Below are 21,440 nucleotides of genomic sequence, written 5' to 3'. Positions count from 1 at the left end.
TCATGATCATCGGGGCTTGGCTAACCCGGGTTCGCCTCATGACTAGACAGCATGATGACTTACCCTACACTAGGTATTGTAATGTCTTAGTAAAGTAGGACCCGACCCGGTTTATGTTTAACAATTCAAGCCACATATTCAAATAGGCATTTTAAATTTCACTCATACCACATGTAACATAAATTCAATAATGGAACCTTTCTAAAGAGTGTGAGGCTGACAGCCTTTGCCGTGAAGGGCGCAGATCGTCGATCGTTAAACATGATTGACGAAAGAAAAAAAATCCAGAAACGTCAAGACATGCAGAGGAGAAGAACAGATTCTCCACATATAAAATGAGTCACATACTAACAGCCAATGAAGCACGCAGCAGGACCAACAAAACATGCATGAAAAAAGTCGACTTTCTGCCTCCGTCATTGGCTAATTCCTCCACACATGCGTCCCCAATGGAGGGACGCACGAGGCGCACCAACAATGGGGGCCAGCCAAGCGGACAGACAAGTGCGAGCGTCAAGTGAAGTCTCGAGTGACATCAAGTCGGGGTCCAAGGGAATCTTCAAATCCGGGACCTCGACAACTCGAGTCAGAGATCAAAATGGAAAACCAGGGAATTCCAAGGGCGCATCCAGGCAGCCCTATTCAACCTGACCAAGACTTGGTAGTGGGGGTGTCTAATGCCATCATATGCTAATTCCACATGTCTGGCAAGACGACCTGGGCAATCAATGCCCATGAATTGAAACGAGTTCAAAGAAATCGGAGTAGTAGACGTATATCGTGTTACGAGAGAAAACCAGTATCATCAGCCGTCATTCAATGGTGGTACTTGGCGGACTGATGCGGCGTCTTGTGCCGGCGCTCCACGCGCTCCACGCGCTCCTCACAATCGCTGTTGTACAGCGAGCCACGGATGGATGTTGAACGGTTGGGTGAACCGCCTGGTTCCCGGTATGTGATCGAGACGGGGGAGCGTGAGGTCCGAGGAGCTCGCTCAATAATCTTGTACGTGGCGGTTGGTGTGGAGGGGCGATCGAGTGACAAGGAGCCGCGACCGGGCTTCCGAGCCTTCACAGGATACGTTCGGTCGTAGCTGAGTGTTTCGTTTTCGTCGTAGCTGAGTGCTTGGTCGGGCTGCACAATAATAACCTTCTTTGGCAATCGCATGCCTTTCTCCAGGGCAGCAAGGAGATTGCGCACGGCGTAGGCTTCGTTGGGGAGCTTTACACGGGTGTCCTTGCCGTTCTGGGTGTCGACCTTTGAGTAGTGCTTGCCCTTGGAGCTGTAGAGGTATTCGTCTAGAGTGCGGGCATAGCTAGCTCCTTTGCCGCAGAGGGGGCCATTTAGGCATTTAAAGCAGTCAGCGACGTGCTTCTCGTAGTCTTCGACGACCAGGTTCTCGTCGGCGCGGAGCTTGCGCTTTACGCTGATAGAACGAGTTAGGCCAGGCATGGTGTTTGTGCGACGAAGTCCGAGGTGAGGCCGTGTCTGGCTTTTGTGGGCGTTTTTGTCAGTTGAGAGCGTCAAATATTCGACGCTGTATGAATTTGAGCGCAAGTATGAATTTGAGCGCAAGGGCGACACTGTGACTGATGTATGGGTGGGTCACGGGAAGGCAGTGGATGATCACTGTATAGATGATTTGACGATTGATGAATGTGAGAACCAAGTGTGACTCTGTGAATGTGTTGGAAATAACAAATGATTCGAGAGGGGAAATGGTCAAATATATAGTCATGCAAGTTGTAATACCGTATCTATATATGGAGCCTTGAGGCCCTGGAGCCTGGAGGGTATGGTATCGGTGGGTCCTGATATTTAGTACCTGGAGGCTACTTAGTGCCCCACATGACACAAGCCGTAGACGCAAGTACTATAATTGTACAAGCCTAGCGCCTGGAGGCTGTGTATGAACAATCGCCGTCTTCCGCTTTCAACTGCTCATCTGATTGGTTCCACTTGCCCTTTGAACGGTCAAACTTCACGATGTCATGCTTCTCTTCAAGGCCCGAGTTCCCTTTTAGTCTCCCCGACTTAATCATCTTCTTATTTTTTGACAACCCTTATCCTCATGACATCAATTCCATCATCTTACATGTAATTTTATTGGTTATAATTTATCGAATCGATGTGGCTTGTGCCCTCTCGTGTTCCTGCACCATTTTTTGCTAGGGTCTCGTGTACCCTGAGGAAAAGGGGCTTGGGATCGCTTATTTTACAACATCCATGACATGTTGACTTAACACTCAGAATAGAAAATTGGTGTTTCAAGATTCAAAGATTCAACCAGAGCCACTACATTTCAATGGGAGTGTTTGATCCCCAGCTCCCGCCGGGACATTCCCAACCCTCATAGGCCCCATGTAGCCGCTCCTTTGTATTGAGCGTCTAACAAAACAACTCTGGAACAACAACATCCGAACTTCCAAAAATTAAGCACTCTTCTATTGTTCCAATTTTGGAGATACCAACTCGCGATATTTGGAACTAAAACTAAGAATAGTGTCAACAAACTCGTGCTAATTTCGACTTTTGGACCCCACGCTTTGGTGCTTACCACCAGCCTCATTTCCCCTCCTCAGCCTCAAGCCACATCCGTATAGAACGGTTGCTCGTCCCTTCCTTCTTCACTTCATCCCTAATTCAGAACAATTGCACCGCCTCAGCCACTACTTTCACTTATTCCTGATTCTTGATTCGAGTCACCAGCCACTTATCTCTTCTTTTCCTTAGTTGCTTACTCCTATGTTCCATCTTTCTGGCTGCGGCCTCGACGCTCAGATCCTCAGGGGCTCCCATTGAGATGAGCGTTTTTTTTCCGTTGTTAAGTGTTTTCATCGATGTCACTTGTCGCGCGCCAAATTCTCTTAACCATGTTTGATTATTTTCTCCCAGGCATCGCCGAACCAATGCGATTTGCCCGATAGCGCGCGTTGACCTTGACGACGGAACGTTCTTTTTTAGTTGTGTTTCACCACACGCCGCCATACCAAAACGCAATCATGCCTTTCCCTTGTGCAATCTATTTTCAACACCGAATAAGAGTCGAATCCCACCCTCGACAGCCTCGCACTGTTCACACTAACTACTATTCCAATCAGGATAGGACCTGGCCGAAGCAGAATGCCATGTCTTCCACTTTTGAGCGAAACTTCCAACAGCCCATCTGGCCGGGCTAGCTCAATCGGTAGAGCGTAAGACTCTTAATCTTAAGGCTGCGGGTTCGACCCCCGCGTTCGGCTCTTCCTAAAAACCAAACGGTCTTTAAGATTTCTTTTTTGCTAATTTTTTCTTGGATGAAAATTCTGTTCCTCGGAGGTGAGTGGCTGATGGGGCGTTAAGTGCCCACATGTGGGGCGGGCCGCTGCTTGGGAACTACTCAACACGCCAATCACCAAAGAGCTATCTATGTTTGGCATGCACGTAATATAGCAATAACAAGCGAATTGTAGATCTTATCTGAGGCAGCAATTACAATATTGTACTGAAAGAACAGATTTCAGTAGCAAAACAAAACATTCAGGGTGAGACATCAGCCATCTGTGGCTTGACCTGGGCCTGAGCGCAAGGCGGAATACGCCTCGTTGATAAGGTTTTGCCTTCAGCTGGACATGGATTGTTGTATTTGGTACAAGGTATGTAGGCTTCAATCGATCTTTTGATATGCCATTGCTATGATTCGTCGTCGGTGGCTTTGATCAGAGAAGCTTCTTGAACAATTGATTTTCACCCGGGTTCTGTGGTATATGTATCTTCAATGTGGAATAGCGGAACACAGTGGCTGCAGCATCGGCCCGGTTTTCGACAAACTTGTAGAAATACATGCAACTCATACGTAGATGGTTCGATATTTGACGATTCTTACATCTTCATTTACAAATGAAGAGTCCGAGTTGGATTTGCTTCTAAAAGCCTCGGCAGCACCCGGGTTCAAGTATACTACTTTCTTCGAGGCAACATTCAACAAAATGCGAACCCGGGTTTGGTAAGAAGAGGAACTGTATCCGGTGATCTGATGACTTGTTGCAAGGTTCTAAGTTTTCACTGTAGTCTGCTGCTGCCTTGGATTTTTTGTGAGGGATAGTCATCAATTTCTCAAGTCGTCATCATGGACATATCGAATGCGGGCGCTGGTTGCCTTGGAACTTTCCTTGCTCTTTTAGTTTCTTACACCGGGGGCTCCACTACTAGTTTTGTTTCCTGGAGTGGTGGAGACAATGTCTGCCTATCTGGAGTCTTTCTTCGACATGATTCTACTTGTCATGTGGCTCATAGACCATGTTGAAGCGAATATACATATATACATATGTAGAAAAGATCAAGAAGCATTTATTACAGACACCCGATGAGGTTTAACTTCCAGGATCATAGTACATAGGGGCTGGATATCTCCTGATCTGTATTGGATAATAGATACAGTGATATTGAATATCAGTTTTAATACCATTTTCGATTTTCTTCCCGTCCTTGAAGGGCATGCTTCCTAAGTGTCAGGTGACCCCTCTACATGATCCACTATTCCGACGCTTCTTAGATGCAGCAATCGCAAGCCGTGGCCTGGAAGTTGCGAATATCAGCGAGACGCGCCCGCTGCCGTTGCTCACTTCCCGAATCGCGTGTGAGTTGCCTTACGTGTCTTTTACTGATTGACTCGGGCGTTAAGCTAACAACTTCAGCTCCTTTGAATCTACCCATTAGAAAACAATCGAGACTCAGCTGGACCGACTTGAGGAAACAGTTCACTCACTGGGAAACTCATTTGGTCGACTAGCGGAGACCATAGATGTCTCTCGTCTGCGCGAGAACGCAGAGACTGGGTGCCAAAATGATGGCCCCGAGCTATCAGACAAGACACGCGATGATACAAGACTCTATATTGGGTCGTCGAATTCATTCTCCTTTTTGAAGGACGCCGCGGCTAACATCGATGCAATTGCACAACCACTGGGCGATGCCACTCGCCAAAGCGCTCGTTCCGAGCTTCAATATATATCCAGCAAATTAAACACAGCAGAAATTGAGACACAGAGTCTCAGAAATCGTGGTGATTTTCACGTGCCACCAAAGGCAGCGGGCTACCGCCTGATTAGCAGTGAGGTGCCACATACCTTCAAAAACACGCCACGACTAACATTTGGGCCAATAATCTAGGGTCTTTGGAATACGGCGAGCTCGGTGAGCCATTTTTTTTCTCCATCAGATGAGTTTGTCAGACAAGTGGTTTTTGAACCCCACAAAGTCCGGGAAACGGCATGGATCGCCTACTTCAATTATATGATGCTTTCCATAGCTTCAGATGAGAACGGGGAAGGTGAAGAGACAAACAAGTTTCGCCGCAATGTTCAGCTCGCGCTGAATGACAGTCGAATTTTCCTCGAACCCCGTCATGCAAACGTTCAAACGTTGTGTTTTCTGGCAATGAACGACGAAGACTATGCAGCTCCAAATCTATCCTGGATGCTCTTAGGCCATGCCTGCAGACAGGCAGAAGCTTTGGTACTCCATTCACCAGCGTAATACAGAGTCAGGACAAAAACGCCTTTGCCTCTTTTGGCTTCTTTTCATGATAGACAAGTCCTGCTCTCTTGCATTTGGCCGACCGGCTTTCATTCCTACGACTTTATATAGGAATGTCCCTCTACCACAACGATCCTTCCTTCTTAGATTTAACCCCCATGAGCGCGCTAAATTTGCAAACTATCAAGACTTTGTCTATGGCTCCCAATATGGTGCCGAGGTTGTGACCCACTCAAAATCACACTCACTGACGATATCTTGCTAGGCCCTTACCCAAATTCTCACCCTTGAAAGCCCTTCTGCTTATGCTAGCCAAGTCAGAGAAATTTCCTTGGGAATTAGCAACATTGAGTTTCAGTACTTGCACGCCCTCGTTCTATTACTGAAAGGTGATAAGTCCTGCTACGATCTTCGCCTCTCATTTTCTCGCTGTGCCATCTCTATCTTGCGATCTATCGTTTCAAATTGGAGCTCTGTATACAATGGTGTTGTTTGGTATGCACAAAAGTCTAACGCTGTTCTTTTGGTTAAAAGAAATGCTTGCTTACTTACACTACGAAGGCAGCTATTATATTGCCCGTTTACCCCTTTCTTCGTGATACTCGAGCATATTGTTCGTGGCAAGGTCTCATCGCCAACCGCACTCAAAGATGATCTAGCGCTCTTATCAGCGACGGTCTCCTATTTTGTGGAGATGTGATCTCAAATGAGATTATTAGCAACCGCATGCTCAAGGCTGGAACACACGGCGTCCGTATTTCTTCAACTAGCACAAAATTACGTATCCCGTCCCCTCAGAGAACCTGCGCACAAAAAAGTGAGATTGTCTGGAAATCCTCAACAGCATTACAGTGGCCTGGTTGACCTGGACGTCCCAGAGGTTAACGTTGCCAACTATCTGGAATGGCTGCTTGCAGAACCAGAAATTGCAACTCCCACACAAGATATCGATGGCCATCAGCCAGACTCGTTCGGTTCTAACCAACGAAGGATGTCGGGAAATATGTTTGATTGGTTCTCCTGGGATAGCTACTACGCGGGAGCTGACACATGAGGAGCCTGCTCGGTAGGTTAATTGATTTGCTAAACTACCTGAACAAGCCGAACAAAATACTGTCAATCTTGCGGTGCCCGCTGACGCCCCGAGAAGACAGGAACTCAGAACAGAAGTCTGGTTGCAACCTAGTCATAAGACACGACAATATCCTATCTCACATGTAAATGCAATCAATGTTGTCGAACCGGTGAAACCGGCAAAGCTCGGCGATATCCCCTCATGGCCCGCGATTAGCGTAGTGGTCTTGTTGGTGGCGTGTAATCTACTGTTTGGGCGACCAATCAAGAAATGCATCTTTTTGATACACAAAGATCAACCCATCCAACAGCGGGGCCAGGCTCAGCTCTTAGCTGGATAGAAACTTGAGTTTACCGACAAAGCATGATTCCGCATGGTCTATATCCTAGCCTAGACCGAGTGAACCTTCCGCCCATCTCACCCTTCTAACGGCAATACCGCAAATGACTACTCGTTCATCAATTGGAATGCTGGGAGCCCGGTGGCGTCTACGCGACCGTGTTGACGCTTAAATATGACTTATCGCCTGGGATTGTTTCAGGCGATCTGTGACTCGGCCTCTTTTAGCCTGCACACCCTCGAGTGGTTTCCCATTGGAAATTAATTTCTATTTTCTTGGTTGAGCTTCTCATTTCGCAGAGCGATAGCCTCAACATTCAATATGGAGTCACCGCTTACGGTCGGAGCTATGAGCAACAAGCAAAATGGCCTATCATGGCTCACAAACTCTGGCATTATGAAGCTGAATCTCATGCTTGTGATTTTCCAAATATCGAGCTATGCCACCGGATATGATGGTTCTATGATGAACGGATTGCAGTCCCTCACCACCTGGAGAGCCTCTTTCGACAATCCAGGAGCTTCTGAGCTTGGCCTGTGAGTTTGACTTGACATATCTTCCAATGACGCAGGCTCAAAAAGGAATTGCCATTTCTTATTAGATTGAATGCCATACAAAACGTTGGCCAACTTATTACAATGCCAATTTGCGCCGTCAGCTGCGACAAGTTTGGACGTCGCCCCGTCCTCTTCGCGGGCGCCTTTATTCTATTGGTCGGTGTGGCCTTGCAAGCTGCAGCACAGAATGTCGGAATGTTTATCGCAGCTCGAGGCATCATTGGAATGGGCCTTGTTCTCAACATCACAGCTGCGCCATTACTTCTGTTGGAGTTGGCCTTCCCCCAGCAGCAGGGGCCACAAGTAGCCATCTACAACAGTCTGTGGAATCTAGGCGCTCTAGTCGCTGCATGGGTCACATACGGCACATTCCGAATTGAAAGCACATGGGCATGGCGCGTCCCGTCAGTCCTCCAAGGGTTGTCGAGTGTCATTCAAATTGGCCTCTGCTTTCTAGTTGAAGAATCGCCCCGATGGCTCATTAGCAAGGACCGCGACGAGGAAGCTCGAAAACTAATATGTAAATACCACGCAAATGGCGATGATTCGAACCCCCTTGTCATATTGGAAATGGGAGAAATCCGAACAGCCCTTCAACTCGAGACCGAGGCCAGGCGCAATACATCATACCTCACTTTCTTTCAGAGTAAAGCCAACATCAGACGATTTTTCATTATCCTCTCGGTGGGTTTCTTCTCGCAATGGAGCGGCAACGGCCTCATTTCCTATTATCTCACGCTCATCCTCGACTCGATCGGCTATAAAGCGGAGAGTACTCAAACGCTTATCAATGCACTCCTTACCCTTTGGTCCATGATTTGGAGTCTCCTTTTTGCTTCCCTGATGAATCGATTCGGTCGACGCACCCTCTTTCTTATCTCCACCGGCGGTATCCTGGCCGTTTACATTGTCTGGACGGCCCTCGAGGCTACCTATGAGAAGAAAACAGCTTTGAATGGGGATGGTGGTGATGGATATGCAAAAGGCGTCCTAGCGATGATCTTTCTGTACAACTTCTTCTTCTCCATTGGCTGGACCCCACTGCAAGTGACCTATTGTATCGAAATTCTGCCTTTCGATTTGCGCGCCCGAGGTCTTGTTCTGTACAACCTTTTTGTCGCGCTCGCTGGTATCTTCAACCAGTATGTGAACCCTATCGGTGTTACAAATAGTACGTGGAAGTTCTACATTACGTACGATGTCTGGTTGGCCTTTGAACTTGTGGTGGTGTACTTCCTCTTTATCGAGACCGGGAACTTGAGTCTTGAGGAAACTGCCGTAATTCTTGACGGGAAGGAATATGGGAACAAGTTCATCGAATTGACCGAATCAATCAGCGAGAAAAAGCTTGCCATGCAAGGGAAGGTCACGAGCGCAGCGGTGCCGGAATTATTATAGGTGTGCCGGAGAAATAGGAGCCACTTGTATTGCGGGGAAATACTGAATACTTGTTCACCGGTCAACAAATTCATGAGATACCTGTGTCAAAGCCGAAATTCATTTCTTTCTTAGATCGTATACAAGATAATGTGTGGGGATATGGCCAACCTTGGAAGTGCAAGGAGAACCACAGTTCGGTGATACACATTCCTCCTCTTTTCCATGTATAATTGCCGGGAGAAGATATGGATGTTATCCCAAGATAGCTTGCTCTTTGATTAACTTGGACAGCCGTGGCGTTATCTCTCCGCACGCGGGCGAAATGACCGGCCAAGTACCAAGTAGCCGGAGTATAGCCGACCAATCGCACTATTCTCATCCAAGCTAAATTAATAAGATAAGTATCCATCTTCGGGTCCATTAAGAACAAGGGGTCTTAATTTGGGCTTTTCAATCTGAAAAATACTAGGTATTATCCAAGTATAGTTTCAGAGCAAAACAATTGCGCATCCAACATCTTGCACGCGTGAGGTGTATCAAATCCAAGCTTTAAGAATGAGGACTCGGGAGATTTATCGCTGTGCCCTTGCGACGGGTGTTGCTTTCGTGACCTGCGTCTCAGTTGCTCAGGTCACGACTGAATTGACTAAGAGTAAACCTTTGTAATATGGTGATTTGCAAGACGAGATTGCTAACCAAACCGTTGCAGATGCAAAGGAACTCTTTGACTGGTCTATGTATGTCAATGATAACCGATGGGATGATTCCTACAAGTACATTTGGTATTCAGACAGGGGACCTTGGTCAACGCGATTTACGGCATGGTATACCGCCGGTCTATTGTATCGTAACCAGGGACAGGACTTGGTCAATGCGAAAGCAGCCATTGAAAATATGTATGGGAAGCTCTTTGGGTCAATGATGCCTAGATTCAGCTAACCGATGGAATGAAAGTCTCACTTGCCAGTTGACTGATAGCTATGAGTCTGCTTGGTATGGTACCTATAAGCTTTCTCCCGACGAACCATATCCGACACCCGACTCGGATTTGTATCCCCCAGAGATATATGTAAGTATTTCGTTCAAGTTCAGGAAAATGGTGAAACCCAAAACAATTTAACGCGTCTGTAACTACAGACAACTTATGATCCGAACTGGAGAGAGTTTATTGGCACTCAGCTGGTGCAGATTGTCGAGGAATTTTCCGACTTGCTCGGAACTTCTCTCGTGTCGCGAATTGAGGATAGCCTGGAGATTGCAGCTGTTGGCTCCATGCGACGCAACGGATCATACCCGGAGGGAGACAACTTGACCCCAGCATACTCCAATCCGGCTATCATGCGCGCGTGGTATGTTTCATGGATTGGCGACCGTCGAAAGAATCAGGTATGCATGCATCATTGAATCTCATTCTGCTCCCGAAGTACTAATCTATCAGACTTTTATCGATTATGCCAACGAGCAAGGCGATGCAATCTTAGAGCTATTCAAATCCACGGACTCTAACGTGCTATCTGAGTACAACGCACCAACATACTACGGAATGGACACATGGGCTCTCGCCGGTGCATTCAAATATGGGCCCAAAAATGCCACCATGACCAAGAACTCCAGATTTATGTTGACAGAGCTATGGGCAGACATCGCAGCTCACTACAATCCATACCTTGGCAACATGGTCGGACCGGTAGGAACCCTCTCTTAAATGAACCTATCGAAATACATCTAACGATGATCCAATATAGTACGATCGAGCCTATACAAGGGATATGATTTCAAACTCAGCTGTGATTGATTACTTCTGGTGGGGTCTGTTTGGGTACGGCGTTGGACCTCAACCCAATAAGCTAGAAGCAGATCTGCTCTTCGACATATCACAGGGTGCAGCCTTAGCTCTCGTCATGGACGTTGTGAAGGATCATATCTCCACGAAAGATCTTACCTGGCTCGGATCAAAGAAATACTGGGAGGGCCAGCGGATGATCACCAAGAAAGTTCCTGACGCCCTCAGCACCGATGGTGAGGTTCGAGTCGTCACCTCATGGATCACCGCCCCACTTATGATTGGTGCCCAGCGAGTGAATGAAACTATGAATCGCGGCCAACAGTACGTACCAGCGATTGTGCAGTGGGCCGGTGATAAATCTCACACCCCTCGGCCTTACATGAGTCTGTTCAGCTTGTATCCGACAGCGTCAACTATTGATGCTGTGACAGGGCCCAATAGCCTTGACATTTCGTACCCCAATACTACTCAAGATGGAACAGATATCTTCACCTTTGTACTCACACAGCTGCCCCCAAGCTGGACACTTGTCAAAAAGAAGGTTGTGCAAGGTCTCGAAGATCTTCCATGCCTCAATGTTACTATCAATGCAGAGGGTCTGGAGAAGCAGCCCGTTATCTATGGTGCTTCCGTGGAAGATAATCGTGTTTATAACATATCCTATGTTGTGCCGTCCACCTTTACCGGAGTACCAAAAGTCTCGCTGAAGTTTCAATACTCATGTTAATGCCCATTTGATGCCTGCAATGTTCGAGCGATGTCCACCGGGTTGGCTTATTGGTGATATGAAGATTACATAGTATTTTCTAGAAATGAATGCCTAGGTATATTACCAAAAGCCAAAAGAAAAGGAGATAAGTGAAACTTTGCAATAAATTTCCCCGACTACCTAGCACCTAGTGGGAGGAACCTTGGAAACCTTGGAAGTATTCCGGCATTCTCACCGAATTCACGGCTTGGCACATATGGATTCACTCAGAAGATTGGCGATCTACGCCCCATGCTGCCCCACATGCACTATACTTGTCATCCCGGCAAAATCACCGTATTCGCCGGAGTCCAGGCAAAGGAAATTGGTCCCGCCGGAGTTTTTTCATATGCTATACCCCTCTTCCCTTTTCAACTAGATTCACAGTGGTGAATCTATGCAAGCCCACTGCATAGCAACTGTTTCCCATCATGTCCTTTCCCTCCGCGCTCCCAGACTGGAACAACCTTAAAATTATTCGCAGGGGTACGCTTCCACCTTCCCATCTACCGAAGATTCTACCATTTAGGTATTAGGTAGTGACCTTAGATTATAGTCGGCTTAGGACCCCGTTCTTTATACCCTACTTATCACATTTAATGGCCGAAGCATTCCTTAGCGTATTGGTTTCCAGCGTATCGAATTAAAAGCCTCAACGGAAGCTGACTGCAGGTGCTCCTGCATTCCAAAATCAGCCTTGTTGCGGCAAGTCACTGTTCGGGCAAATATCCCTGCAAATCGTTATTTCCGCGGAGAAACTGTTAGCTTTTTCGGGGATCTTCGGATGTCTATACAAACCACACGTTACAGCAAGGATCCCCTATGACCGTCCACGGCGGCCACGTCGAAATTTGCCTATAATGGATATTCCACCGCTTGCTTTCATTGTCAGTTCAACACAAAGGTCAAGAGGTTGAAAAAGCGATTAAAAATAAAATTCTACGTTCAAAACAGATGTTTTAACCAGACGGCACCAAATACATGAAAAAGGTAAAAAGCTGTTGGCTTAAACGTCCCTCACGCAGAGGGCAGTGGTAATTGAAAAGGATTGGCCGAACAACACCTCGATTGAATCCTCGAATCACATGTATTTCCTAATAGTCTCGCACCCTCAGGTCAACGGCAGAAGAACTAGTGACGCGCGCTCTCTCTCTCTTTCTTGTTTGAGAGCAGCGAATACGATCGATTCTCTGCAGATTTCTTCCTTCTTCGTAGCCGGCGCCTGAGATAGAAAGGCAGGAAGAATACTGGAAATGAGAGTTCGATCTAGTACGGAGTCGAGCTACCGCGTCGGCGGTACTCAAAAACCTGCTCAGGATAACCTCCAACATGGTAACGCGAATTGATAAGCGTCGTTGATCCTGAAAAGCCACGTTCGTCCCAGCCTCGACTCTGCATTAATCTCGTCGGAGACCTGCCCCTGCCCCATTCTAGAGTCTCTGACTGTCTTCCAGTATCGTAAGTCGGTCGATAGGGTCTTCCATCTGCATATCTGAGATTGCCATCGAGATCGTGGAAGTCTTGATACCTCGGCCGAGCAGTTATCACCCTCACGTACCTTGGATAGCTGGGCCGAATTGTCGACACTCGTTCGTCCTGTTCCTCTCTTGCTCGAGTGCTTTCCAAGATCCCGTACGGTTGGTGGCTTGTGCCACCAATTTCCATTCTCGCATAAGGATCGTAGCTTGTTCGGAAGCTATCGTTATTCAGACGTGGCAGCTCCCGATGAATGGTACGGTCGACGTGATTCAAGAATTGATCCGACAATCCCATCTTCCGTCCATCGATGATCGCCTTCTCCATGCGTGTAATATATTCTGATCTGATTAATCCGTCGTCCTTGTACTCGCGGCTAACATAGACAAGAGCCTCAACCATCTCTAAATTCTCATGTCTCGGATGCCTCGATGCTGGTTGGTGCGGCGGGTTTTGATCAACAAAAGTGGACTCCGACACGTTGCTCCTCTTGGGTCCTGGAGCGGATGGTTGGTGCACTGGTTCTTTGAGATCAGGACGATCGTCCATCTTAAGTTCCTTTGCAACATGGAAGGTCTTGATCCCGCAGTTTGGTAGGGGCAAGAACTGAGTGTGTAGATGCTCATCGTTGTAAAACCCCAGCGCTACGCCTTCGCTGCGGTCTAGTTGTCGTTTGTCCTTGGCGTCGATTTGGTAAACAAGACCTTCGACATAATCTCTCAAGCATTCGACAACATTTGCAACACCACGCTGGTTGATCTGCCACCTGTATCCATCAATTCTGCCCTTTCCCATGAATAGAGACGACGGGCACCGTTCTGCCATCTGCTTTAGGCTCATATTACTACCGTATGCAAAATAGTACCAGCGATCCTGCCTCCTAGCCGATCTGGAAGCCATGGCCATGAGATGAGGAAGAAAAGCCGTTGAAATAGCTGCGAGCCACTACAACTTCCACTTTGTCGATGACTGCCACGACCAAAGTTGAAGGAAAGTCGAATGATCGCGCTGTATGAGTTATAGTGTACTAGCCAGTCACTTCAACAAAAATCGCAGATATGGGCTAAATGAATGTTTTGTGAGTAGCTCCAAGATGCTAAGATTCAATAGGAGGCAGCACTTGAGCGGGTACGGCTGCCTCTAGGCAAAGGGCCATGACCTTTTCTGCTTACAATGAAAGCTCTCACCGCTGGCCTTACCGCTCTATGTCATATTATGACATTACTCGCGTCGTACAGAACTTCTCTACCCCTCTACTCGTACTCTCCAGCATCAGTGTCCCGAGCCTTGCTGCCCTTCTCCGTCTCTGACATTCCAATTATTGTTAGTATTATCTATAGAAATCAGATCGTATATGGTCTGTCATGTATGTAATTGCCTTCCGGACTGAATCTCGTAGGTGGGTTCTAATTACCAAATGACTTATATCCTAATTAACGCAGTCGCTAAGGCTAATTATATCTATTCCTATTTTATGCCTATTTACCAAGCCATTTTATTAGATACTATAATAAATATAGATAGTGAGATATAAAGGAGTTCGGATGAATAGCCTCTTTCAGTGAACCAAGCAAGTTACATGTATGTATAGATCATACGAAATCGTATTAATTACCGAAATGACGATCCGAAACGGGCAGAAAAGGTTACACGGCTCTGCCCTAGTCTGGCCCAGTCCGGGGTATCAGCCAAAAACACATACGTGCCACCACCCACCCATAGCGCCGCGGGGGCGTTGGTGTGCGCTGGCACGACTACTTGCTGCAATACAGAAAGGTCCGTGGGCACAACTAGTGGTGAGGCATCAATGCCATCGGGCGTACTAGATGTCCTAGCCGTGGCGCACTAACTAGCGAGTAGTCACGCCTCAGCTGAGGAAGCCTTCATCACAAATAACGAGCACCGGCGGCTTACAGGAACTGTCCTCAATGGCCCAACCCAAGGCAGCAGCCTTCCACGATGATAGGTTAGGTTTTTTTGTACCTACAGGCCGGGTGCCTAGGCCAAAGAGGAGAAGAACGGACGAGACAACTCAGGGTGAAATTAGTGAAACAGATCATTTAAAGGCATGTAAATAGCTTCAAAAATGGAGATTTAATTCCGTGGGGCGGGTGTGTTCTCATTACTATGGGGATTACTAAGAGACAGGAACGCAAGATTATTATTCAAAAAATAGGTTACATCTAGCCCTCATGTGATGGACTAATATAATTTAGTGCTGGGTACAAAAAAGCCTAACCCGATGATGTTAGTACACATTGGAACGTAGTAAGGGACTAAAGATTAACAGCCTCGTTCGCTGCGGCACGAACGGAGTGGCTCCTCGCGAACATACTTGCGGCTGAATGGGGCTGACTGTGCTCGGTTCCTCTTGAGCAAATGTGTCAGATCACGCAGATGCAGCTAGGAACACCAACCTTGGGACTGCGGCCTCTTGATCCGGCGGGGGACGGCAGTAATAAACAAATAGGCAGAATTGAAACCGAATGCGCCTAACATGTGTCTGGTGTTGGCTCTGAATGGTTGTGATCTTTTGCCGAGGCGTTTTAGGATATATAATGGCCTAAGGCAAAGCCAGAGGCTCTTGTCTGCTGCATAGCAACAGCCTCCCCTTTGAACATATAAATGCTTAAGTCTCCAGCTGAACAATCCCAGCAGTGAAACCTAGATAATCGAGGACAATATGACCTTCTACTACTTCGGCGTGGAGATAGAGGTCATCGTCGAGCCGCACAATAAACAACAGCCCGTACCGGCACCCGTGAAAGATGACCTTGACCTCTGGTATGGCAAGATTGCCAAAGCTCTGCGCAACAGGAAGGGCTGTGACCAAGAACCATTGAAAGTAATTGCTGAATCCCGGAGGACCCAGTATCGTGAGACGAGGGAGCGCCACCTTAATTGGTGGATCACTTGGGATGGATCGCTGATTGCTCCAGACTGGCCCAAGCATCCCGGTGGTAGGTCGAATCCCGCACTTTAACTCAATCATCCTAAGACAGGCTGACATTTTGTGTCCAGTGCCTTTCGAGGCCGTATCGCCGCGACTGGAAACACGCAAGCGGTGGGAGGATGAAATTGATGCATACTGGGCCGCCATGAGGGCCGTCTTCCACATGCCCCGGCGCGTGTTGAGATGCGGTAGCCATGTTCACGTGTCCCCCGGTAGAGGCACCTTCTACCTCAAAGAGTTGCAGGCAATCGCCTTTGCCGTCGTATTCTTCGACGAGCAAGTCCAGCAAATTCTCCCTCAAAGTCGGAGAAATTACCACTACTGTGTGCCTAACAAGAAACATTCTCATCTCCTGAAAGGGAAGAGCATAAGCGAAGTAGCGGCGTTGATCAACGCTGTAAAGAACAAGGAGAAACTCGTCGAACTTGTACAGGGCTTGTCGAAAAAGGACCGCCCGGTACTCTGGAACTTCCACAATGTCACGCGTATGCCATTTACAGAGGAGCCGGCGATCGGCGCGGTTGAATTTCGAGGTGGAAGGTGCCTCAGAGGCCCAGTAAGGACGAAGCGGTGGATAAGTTTTGCCGTGGCGTTTATGATTCTGGCCATCCAAGAGGTTTGTCGCACAAATTTCAACGCTTGACGTAGTGAGGCACTTGTACTAACATGTCGCAGTTCAAATTGCCTCTCAAGAGTTCTTACGCGTCCAACACCTCGTCACAATTCTGGAAAAAGATCCGAAACGCCGCCGCTACCGAGAGCATGGCCCAACATTTGCCGGAAAGCTTCAAGACCATGAACGAATCTAATCGGTGCGTTTTTCACCCTTTGCTTTGGATGTATCCAGTAAATTAATATGTTTGAAATTGCAGATCCGAAATCGCTGACGACCCGGGTGATGATTATCCATTTGATCCGCCGAGTAACAGCTTCGTCCCTCAAAGTGGCAGCACTTCGGACCCTGAGTCGTAATTACCGCTTATCTTCAGCTCTGCACGGCCGATGCTCAGGGTTGCCGATGTTAATCCCTTCATTTATTTCAACCGGGGGGGGGGGGGGGGGAAATATTGAGACTTGGTGAAAGGGTGCATTGTCAATTTAAATGGGACCTGGTATGCATTCCATATGTCGGAAGGTCATTCCTAGTCACCTGTGCTATAAGAGTACGAGACTGGGGGATTATAATATATAGTGCAAGTTTATTACCTACACGTACCAAGTTTTCATTGATGTAAAAATTGATAAAGTATACGTAGGTATTTATATACAGATAAACTACCTATGTAGGCACTTAACAGCATATGAACCGGTTGTCAGTCAACACGTAGTATTGTTGGTACGCTCATACTAGAATACTAAGCTGGGGAGCAAGAGCTACCTGGGTAGCTAGGGGAGAAGGACGCATCTAAATACACAACAATTACCTAGTATTTAGGCAACAGGCAGAAGGATATTGGGACATCTCCACTCATACAAAACCGTATGACAAACAGCAGCCAGGAGTTGCAAACAGTCAATACTTGATTGTCGGTGCTCGCCAGACGTCTCATATAAGCTGCCGCAGAAAGCCAAAAGCTGACTGCCGTGCGTAGCTTGCTCGGAGCCCTGGGACGCAGGCCCGCCACAGCCATGGTTATATCTCTACAATCTAAAGATCAATTCAAGTCAATAAGGCTAATACTTCTATACTTAAGTTGAGAATTTCTTTGATTATAGTTAATTATTCAATTTCGTGAGAAAACGTTTTTTAATTCATTGAATAAAATCATGTTAACACTTCGGATTTATCCTATCGTAGCGATCCTGAGGAGATTTTGCGGTGCCTTGACTCTGACCAGAGCCAAACATTGACGACATGGAGGACCAAAAGCCGGTGGGCTCTTTGTCTTGTTCCTCTCTTGAGATTTGTTCTTCCTCGCCTTTTCGTGGGTGGGCTCTCCTTTTCCTCTCTTCGCATGGGAGGGGCTGTTTCTTGGAGTTTGCGCCGTGGCTCTTTTTACTGGTGTGATGAGCTCGATGGGCGTGATCTGGCCTCTGTGCAGCAGCGGAGTGCAAAACAGGTCCGCTTTTTGCCTTTCTTTTCCTTTCTTCGAAGACAGTCTGTGAAACAGACGGATTGGAAGTCGAGCGGTTTTCTTGGACGTCCTCTTCCGGTTGATACACATCTCCATTGACGTAAGGTTCAAGATACCGTTTCACGAAATCCCGCGAAACGTTGAGCTTCACAGCGTCGTTTATTGCGTTTTCCATCCTTTGGACATACTCGAGTCGTATCAGTCCATCATCAGCATACTTGGTGCTCAGGTATGTGATCGCCTCAATTTCTTCAACCTCAGCTGCCGGACTTCTTACTGAGGGCGGCGGCTTTTTGGACAGGACTGACAGCTTGGGCTGTGGAGTTACTAAATTTGCTGGATTCGCTGGAATTTCGCCAATGTCAAAAGACTCATCTTGAAGCCTGTCTCGAACAAACGCTGTCTTTTTCTCGGTTAAATTTGGATGTCGCTCCAGGTGAACATTCAGCACGACTCGTTCATAAACACCGAGTTTGATGCCTTCCTTGCGATCTAGAGTCCGACGGTCCTTATCGGTAATGGAGAACACGAGGCCCTCGACCATATCAGCTTGACCGGCTGGTCCACTTGAAACGTCTTCGGTGACTTTGACAATGTTCGCCACATGTCTCTGGTTGATCTGCCATTTATATCCTCGCAGTGTGGCCTTCCCGATGAAAGCGCTTCCGGGACAACGTTCTGCCATTTGTGTCAAACTCATGTTGCTGCCGAAGGTGAAATAGTATTGACGATGAATTATTTTGGACGACATTCTAGGCTTAAAGGTATTCCACGACCCGGACGGCTCAAATCACAAGCATGAAGTAAGGAATAACCAAAGGAGTCCGTCTTAGACACAATTGGACAAGAAATCCGTGTTGCGTAGAATGATTGTGTGAACGACAGTATGGTGTTCTTTTCCCACAATCAGATTTCGATCGGGCTGAAAAATCTATCACAGCGTAAGCCACGCGCCTAATGCCTATGTATGCAGCATTGTATATGACGTGTCAAGGAGGTGCATGGCGCAGTGAGGCGGAATCTGCACTCACTTTTAGCACCGCGTGATTGGTCCAACTACCTACGGCAGTCGATAGAGGCAAGGTCACAGATATTGCAGTTCTGCCTATTTTAGATTAGTAATTTTTGTGATATATACCATCTCGTACAGCCCGACGATAATTATATTGTCAGATCCTATGTAGGTTCGAGGTATCGCTTCAGGGCTAGCGACCGCATATACTCGTATCAACTGCTGTACAGTAAGCGTACCGGCGTCTTATCCAACTCAACAGAGCATCGTTCTCGCTGCTCTCTCGCATCAACCACTTGTTTCCGTCCCGGCATGTGCACTCCTCGAACCTGCCTGAGTCAGGGCGGGTAAGAGGCCATACTTGTCGTGCTGCGGTTTTCTCTTTGTCGGTGGCTGAGCTACCGTAATGCGGCTGTCTCTCACTTTGCAGCCACTGTATCGGACTCTTTCTCTTTTGGGCTCTTCGGCGCCTATACCGTCCCGGTGACTTACTTTCCTACTCGTACGGAGTACAGATGAGAGGGAGGTTGGGCGCTGAGACTCTGCCACCTCCATGCGGAGGGTCCTATTGGGACCTTTCCCCGCTCGAGTGGGGAGAGGAATGGGCAGGGGGTGTTCAATGTCGAGAAATTGCCAAGCGTCAATATCTGATTTGAAGAATCGGCTCGGAAACGGCTGATGAGGCTGAGAGACTAAAGATGTGATGAACAACATATTACCGGACTTCTCATCTTGTGTGTAGCAGCGAGCGCCCACCTTGAAGTGCCTGACATAAATGTATATATGAAGGAGCTGACGAAAGCGACATTGACACGAACATCATGGCAAGATACTCTTTCTACTTCGGCATCGAGATCGAGCTCATTTCCGGACCTCACGTAGTCCGACACCCACTGGGCCGAAGGTTCTACTACGAGAAACTCGCTGCATCTCTCCGCTCCCATGGCCTTGATGCAAAGGCAGATTCCCTGGAAGGCAAATACCGCAAGCATTCCGAGCATTACGACAAATGGTTCCTCACAAAAGATGGATCGTTGGGCAACCCAGCCCACCCTGCCAGTGAGAACTGCTGTTCATCCCGGGGACAGAGCTCTCCGTCCTAATCACAAAATACTAATACGCCGAGTCGGAAGTTCCCATAGAAGCCGTGTCCCCAGTACTCAGCACCAGCGACCCCTGGGAAACCGAGATCGACCTCTTCTGGACCTCGTGGAACCGGGTCTTCGAAATTCCCCGCCGCTCCGCCAAATGCGGCAGCCACATCCACGTCTCCCCCGGGCCCAACAAGCGCTTCACCATGAAGGAGCTGAAGAATATCGCCTGCGGCATCGTCTTTTACGCGAACAACCTGAACGACATGCTCCCCGCTCCTCGCCGCAACAACGCGTACTGCCAGAAAAACTGGCAAGCGTCATATGTCGGCATGTGGTACGAGAGCGGCTCCAACATCGACGTCCAACTGACCATGGAACGGATTTGGAAGGTCGATGACGAGCAGGAGTTGAAGCGCTTTATGCAACAGGACCGGCGCGTGATGTGGAACTTCGAGCACATCGTCCCCGGCGCCCGCTGTACCGGCACCATCGAGTTTCGAGGTGGGCGCGGCCTCAGAGGTCCAAACCGGACAAAATGGTGGATTGCCTTTGTCGTATCATTCATCCAGCTCTGCATATCCAGTAAAGTAAGAGATGTACTTCGCCGAGGCCAAACTCTCGACCACTAACCGTACTCGTCAAATAGCGCTTCCCTCACAAAAAGGCAAGCGATCGTCCACAGACAGATGACTTCTGGAAAAAAATCAAAAGATACGCCCGCACTATTCAAGTCACAGACGACCTGCCGCCAGACTGGCGCGACCTGAATGAGTCCTACAGGTTTGTCCCATTTCCCCTTCATCGGCCCGGACTTTGACTCCCGAAAGAGACGATACTAACGATCCCTTGTAGTAGTGGACATTGGGAAGACACGGTGGACAGCGACGAGGACGACTCGGAGATATCGTCGATCTTGTCAAAGAGTGCTTCCGAGTACTCGGATTCGGGCTACACATCGGGGGACGAGAGTTAATGGGTGAATGACATGGAGCAGGGAAGAGACAAATACGTCATCCTGTGATAACGCCGCAAATTCCGTTAGACCTAAGCTGCGTTGGATTAGCCGCGGAGAAGGCAATGTAAGATCTAGGTTATGTATTGATCTTGATAATGAAGATGAACGGCCTTGTTCGAAGCCGAGAGTCAGTCAACAACTTAGCGCGGTTCTCACTCGAAGATGCAGAAAATATGGTTCTTGTGAGCTATCTCCTTGAAGTTTATTGAAAACGTATCTACAACGCTTACAAAGCTCTATTGGGTATAGAAATTATCCGCCGATGACCTATTAGAAACGATGGACAACTTCGGCCTGAGCTTCACAGACCCGGCGTTCAACGCCCGCATGGCTTCCCGGGTATAAAAGTGTTGAGTGTCGTTGTCAGGCATACTGGAAGGCTTCATTGTTGCGCAGTTCACGACTTTCCAAC

At 47.9% G+C, this 21,440-nt stretch overlaps 9 protein-coding genes across 9 annotated transcripts; 6 read left to right on the top strand and 3 right to left on the bottom strand.

Moving 5' to 3' along the window:
- Positions 1 to 816: 816 nt before the first annotated feature.
- On the bottom strand, positions 817 to 1,452 carry N7529_010077 (uncharacterized protein; the record flags this gene model as incomplete). Its single annotated transcript, XM_057245604.1, has 1 exon — positions 817 to 1,452. The coding sequence occupies one exon, from the start codon at positions 1,450 to 1,452 to the stop codon at positions 817 to 819; it is 636 nt and encodes a 211-aa protein (XP_057093867.1).
- A 3,082-nt stretch (positions 1,453 to 4,534) lies between these two features.
- Positions 4,535 to 6,217, top strand: N7529_010076 (fungal specific transcription factor domain-containing protein; the record flags this gene model as incomplete). The annotated part of the gene is given in 5 exon segments (XM_057245603.1): positions 4,535 to 4,618; positions 4,699 to 5,097; positions 5,152 to 5,496; positions 5,513 to 5,740; positions 5,783 to 6,217. The coding sequence occupies 5 exon segments, from the start codon at positions 4,535 to 4,537 to the stop codon at positions 6,215 to 6,217; spliced, it is 1,491 nt and encodes a 496-aa protein (XP_057093866.1).
- A 1,036-nt stretch (positions 6,218 to 7,253) lies between these two features.
- N7529_010075 (uncharacterized protein) lies at positions 7,254 to 8,887 on the top strand (the record flags this gene model as incomplete). Its single annotated transcript, XM_057245602.1, has 2 exons — positions 7,254 to 7,468; positions 7,534 to 8,887. The coding sequence occupies 2 exons, from the start codon at positions 7,254 to 7,256 to the stop codon at positions 8,885 to 8,887; spliced, it is 1,569 nt and encodes a 522-aa protein (XP_057093865.1).
- A 537-nt stretch (positions 8,888 to 9,424) lies between these two features.
- N7529_010074 (uncharacterized protein) lies at positions 9,425 to 11,382 on the top strand (the record flags this gene model as incomplete). Its single annotated transcript, XM_057245601.1, has 6 exons — positions 9,425 to 9,521; positions 9,579 to 9,765; positions 9,824 to 9,938; positions 10,007 to 10,255; positions 10,308 to 10,556; positions 10,615 to 11,382. The coding sequence occupies 6 exons, from the start codon at positions 9,425 to 9,427 to the stop codon at positions 11,380 to 11,382; spliced, it is 1,665 nt and encodes a 554-aa protein (XP_057093864.1).
- A 1,287-nt stretch (positions 11,383 to 12,669) lies between these two features.
- Positions 12,670 to 13,779, bottom strand: N7529_010073 (gamma-glutamylcyclotransferase family protein; the record flags this gene model as incomplete). Its single annotated transcript, XM_057245600.1, has 2 exons — positions 12,670 to 12,895; positions 12,962 to 13,779. The coding sequence occupies 2 exons, from the start codon at positions 13,777 to 13,779 to the stop codon at positions 12,670 to 12,672; spliced, it is 1,044 nt and encodes a 347-aa protein (XP_057093863.1).
- A 1,783-nt stretch (positions 13,780 to 15,562) lies between these two features.
- Positions 15,563 to 16,475, top strand: N7529_010072 (uncharacterized protein; the record flags this gene model as incomplete). Its single annotated transcript, XM_057245599.1, has 2 exons — positions 15,563 to 15,839; positions 15,901 to 16,475. The coding sequence occupies 2 exons, from the start codon at positions 15,563 to 15,565 to the stop codon at positions 16,473 to 16,475; spliced, it is 852 nt and encodes a 283-aa protein (XP_057093862.1).
- A 1,127-nt stretch (positions 16,476 to 17,602) lies between these two features.
- On the bottom strand, positions 17,603 to 18,658 carry N7529_010071 (gamma-glutamylcyclotransferase family protein; the record flags this gene model as incomplete). Its single annotated transcript, XM_057245598.1, has 1 exon — positions 17,603 to 18,658. One exon carries the CDS (start codon positions 18,656 to 18,658, stop codon positions 17,603 to 17,605), a length of 1,056 nt encoding a protein of 351 aa, XP_057093861.1.
- Positions 18,659 to 19,740: 1,082 nt separating this feature from the next.
- Positions 19,741 to 20,986, top strand: N7529_010070 (amidoligase enzyme-domain-containing protein; the record flags this gene model as incomplete). Its single annotated transcript, XM_057245597.1, has 4 exons — positions 19,741 to 19,978; positions 20,053 to 20,600; positions 20,660 to 20,793; positions 20,866 to 20,986. 4 exons carry the CDS (start codon positions 19,741 to 19,743, stop codon positions 20,984 to 20,986), a joined length of 1,041 nt encoding a protein of 346 aa, XP_057093860.1.
- A 137-nt stretch (positions 20,987 to 21,123) lies between these two features.
- Positions 21,124 to 21,373, top strand: N7529_010069 (uncharacterized protein; the record flags this gene model as incomplete). Its single annotated transcript, XM_057245596.1, has 2 exons — positions 21,124 to 21,210; positions 21,278 to 21,373. The coding sequence occupies 2 exons, from the start codon at positions 21,124 to 21,126 to the stop codon at positions 21,371 to 21,373; spliced, it is 183 nt and encodes a 60-aa protein (XP_057093859.1).
- Between the last annotated feature and the right edge of the window lie 67 nt (positions 21,374 to 21,440).

The sequence above is a fragment of the Penicillium soppii genome (assembly GCF_028829465.1).
Source record: "Penicillium soppii strain IBT 18220 chromosome Unknown utg000007l, whole genome shotgun sequence".
NCBI classification, from domain to species: domain Eukaryota; kingdom Fungi; phylum Ascomycota; class Eurotiomycetes; order Eurotiales; family Aspergillaceae; genus Penicillium; species Penicillium soppii.
Note: the sequence above shows the minus strand (reverse complement) of the source record. Positions and strands in the feature narration are given on the sequence as shown.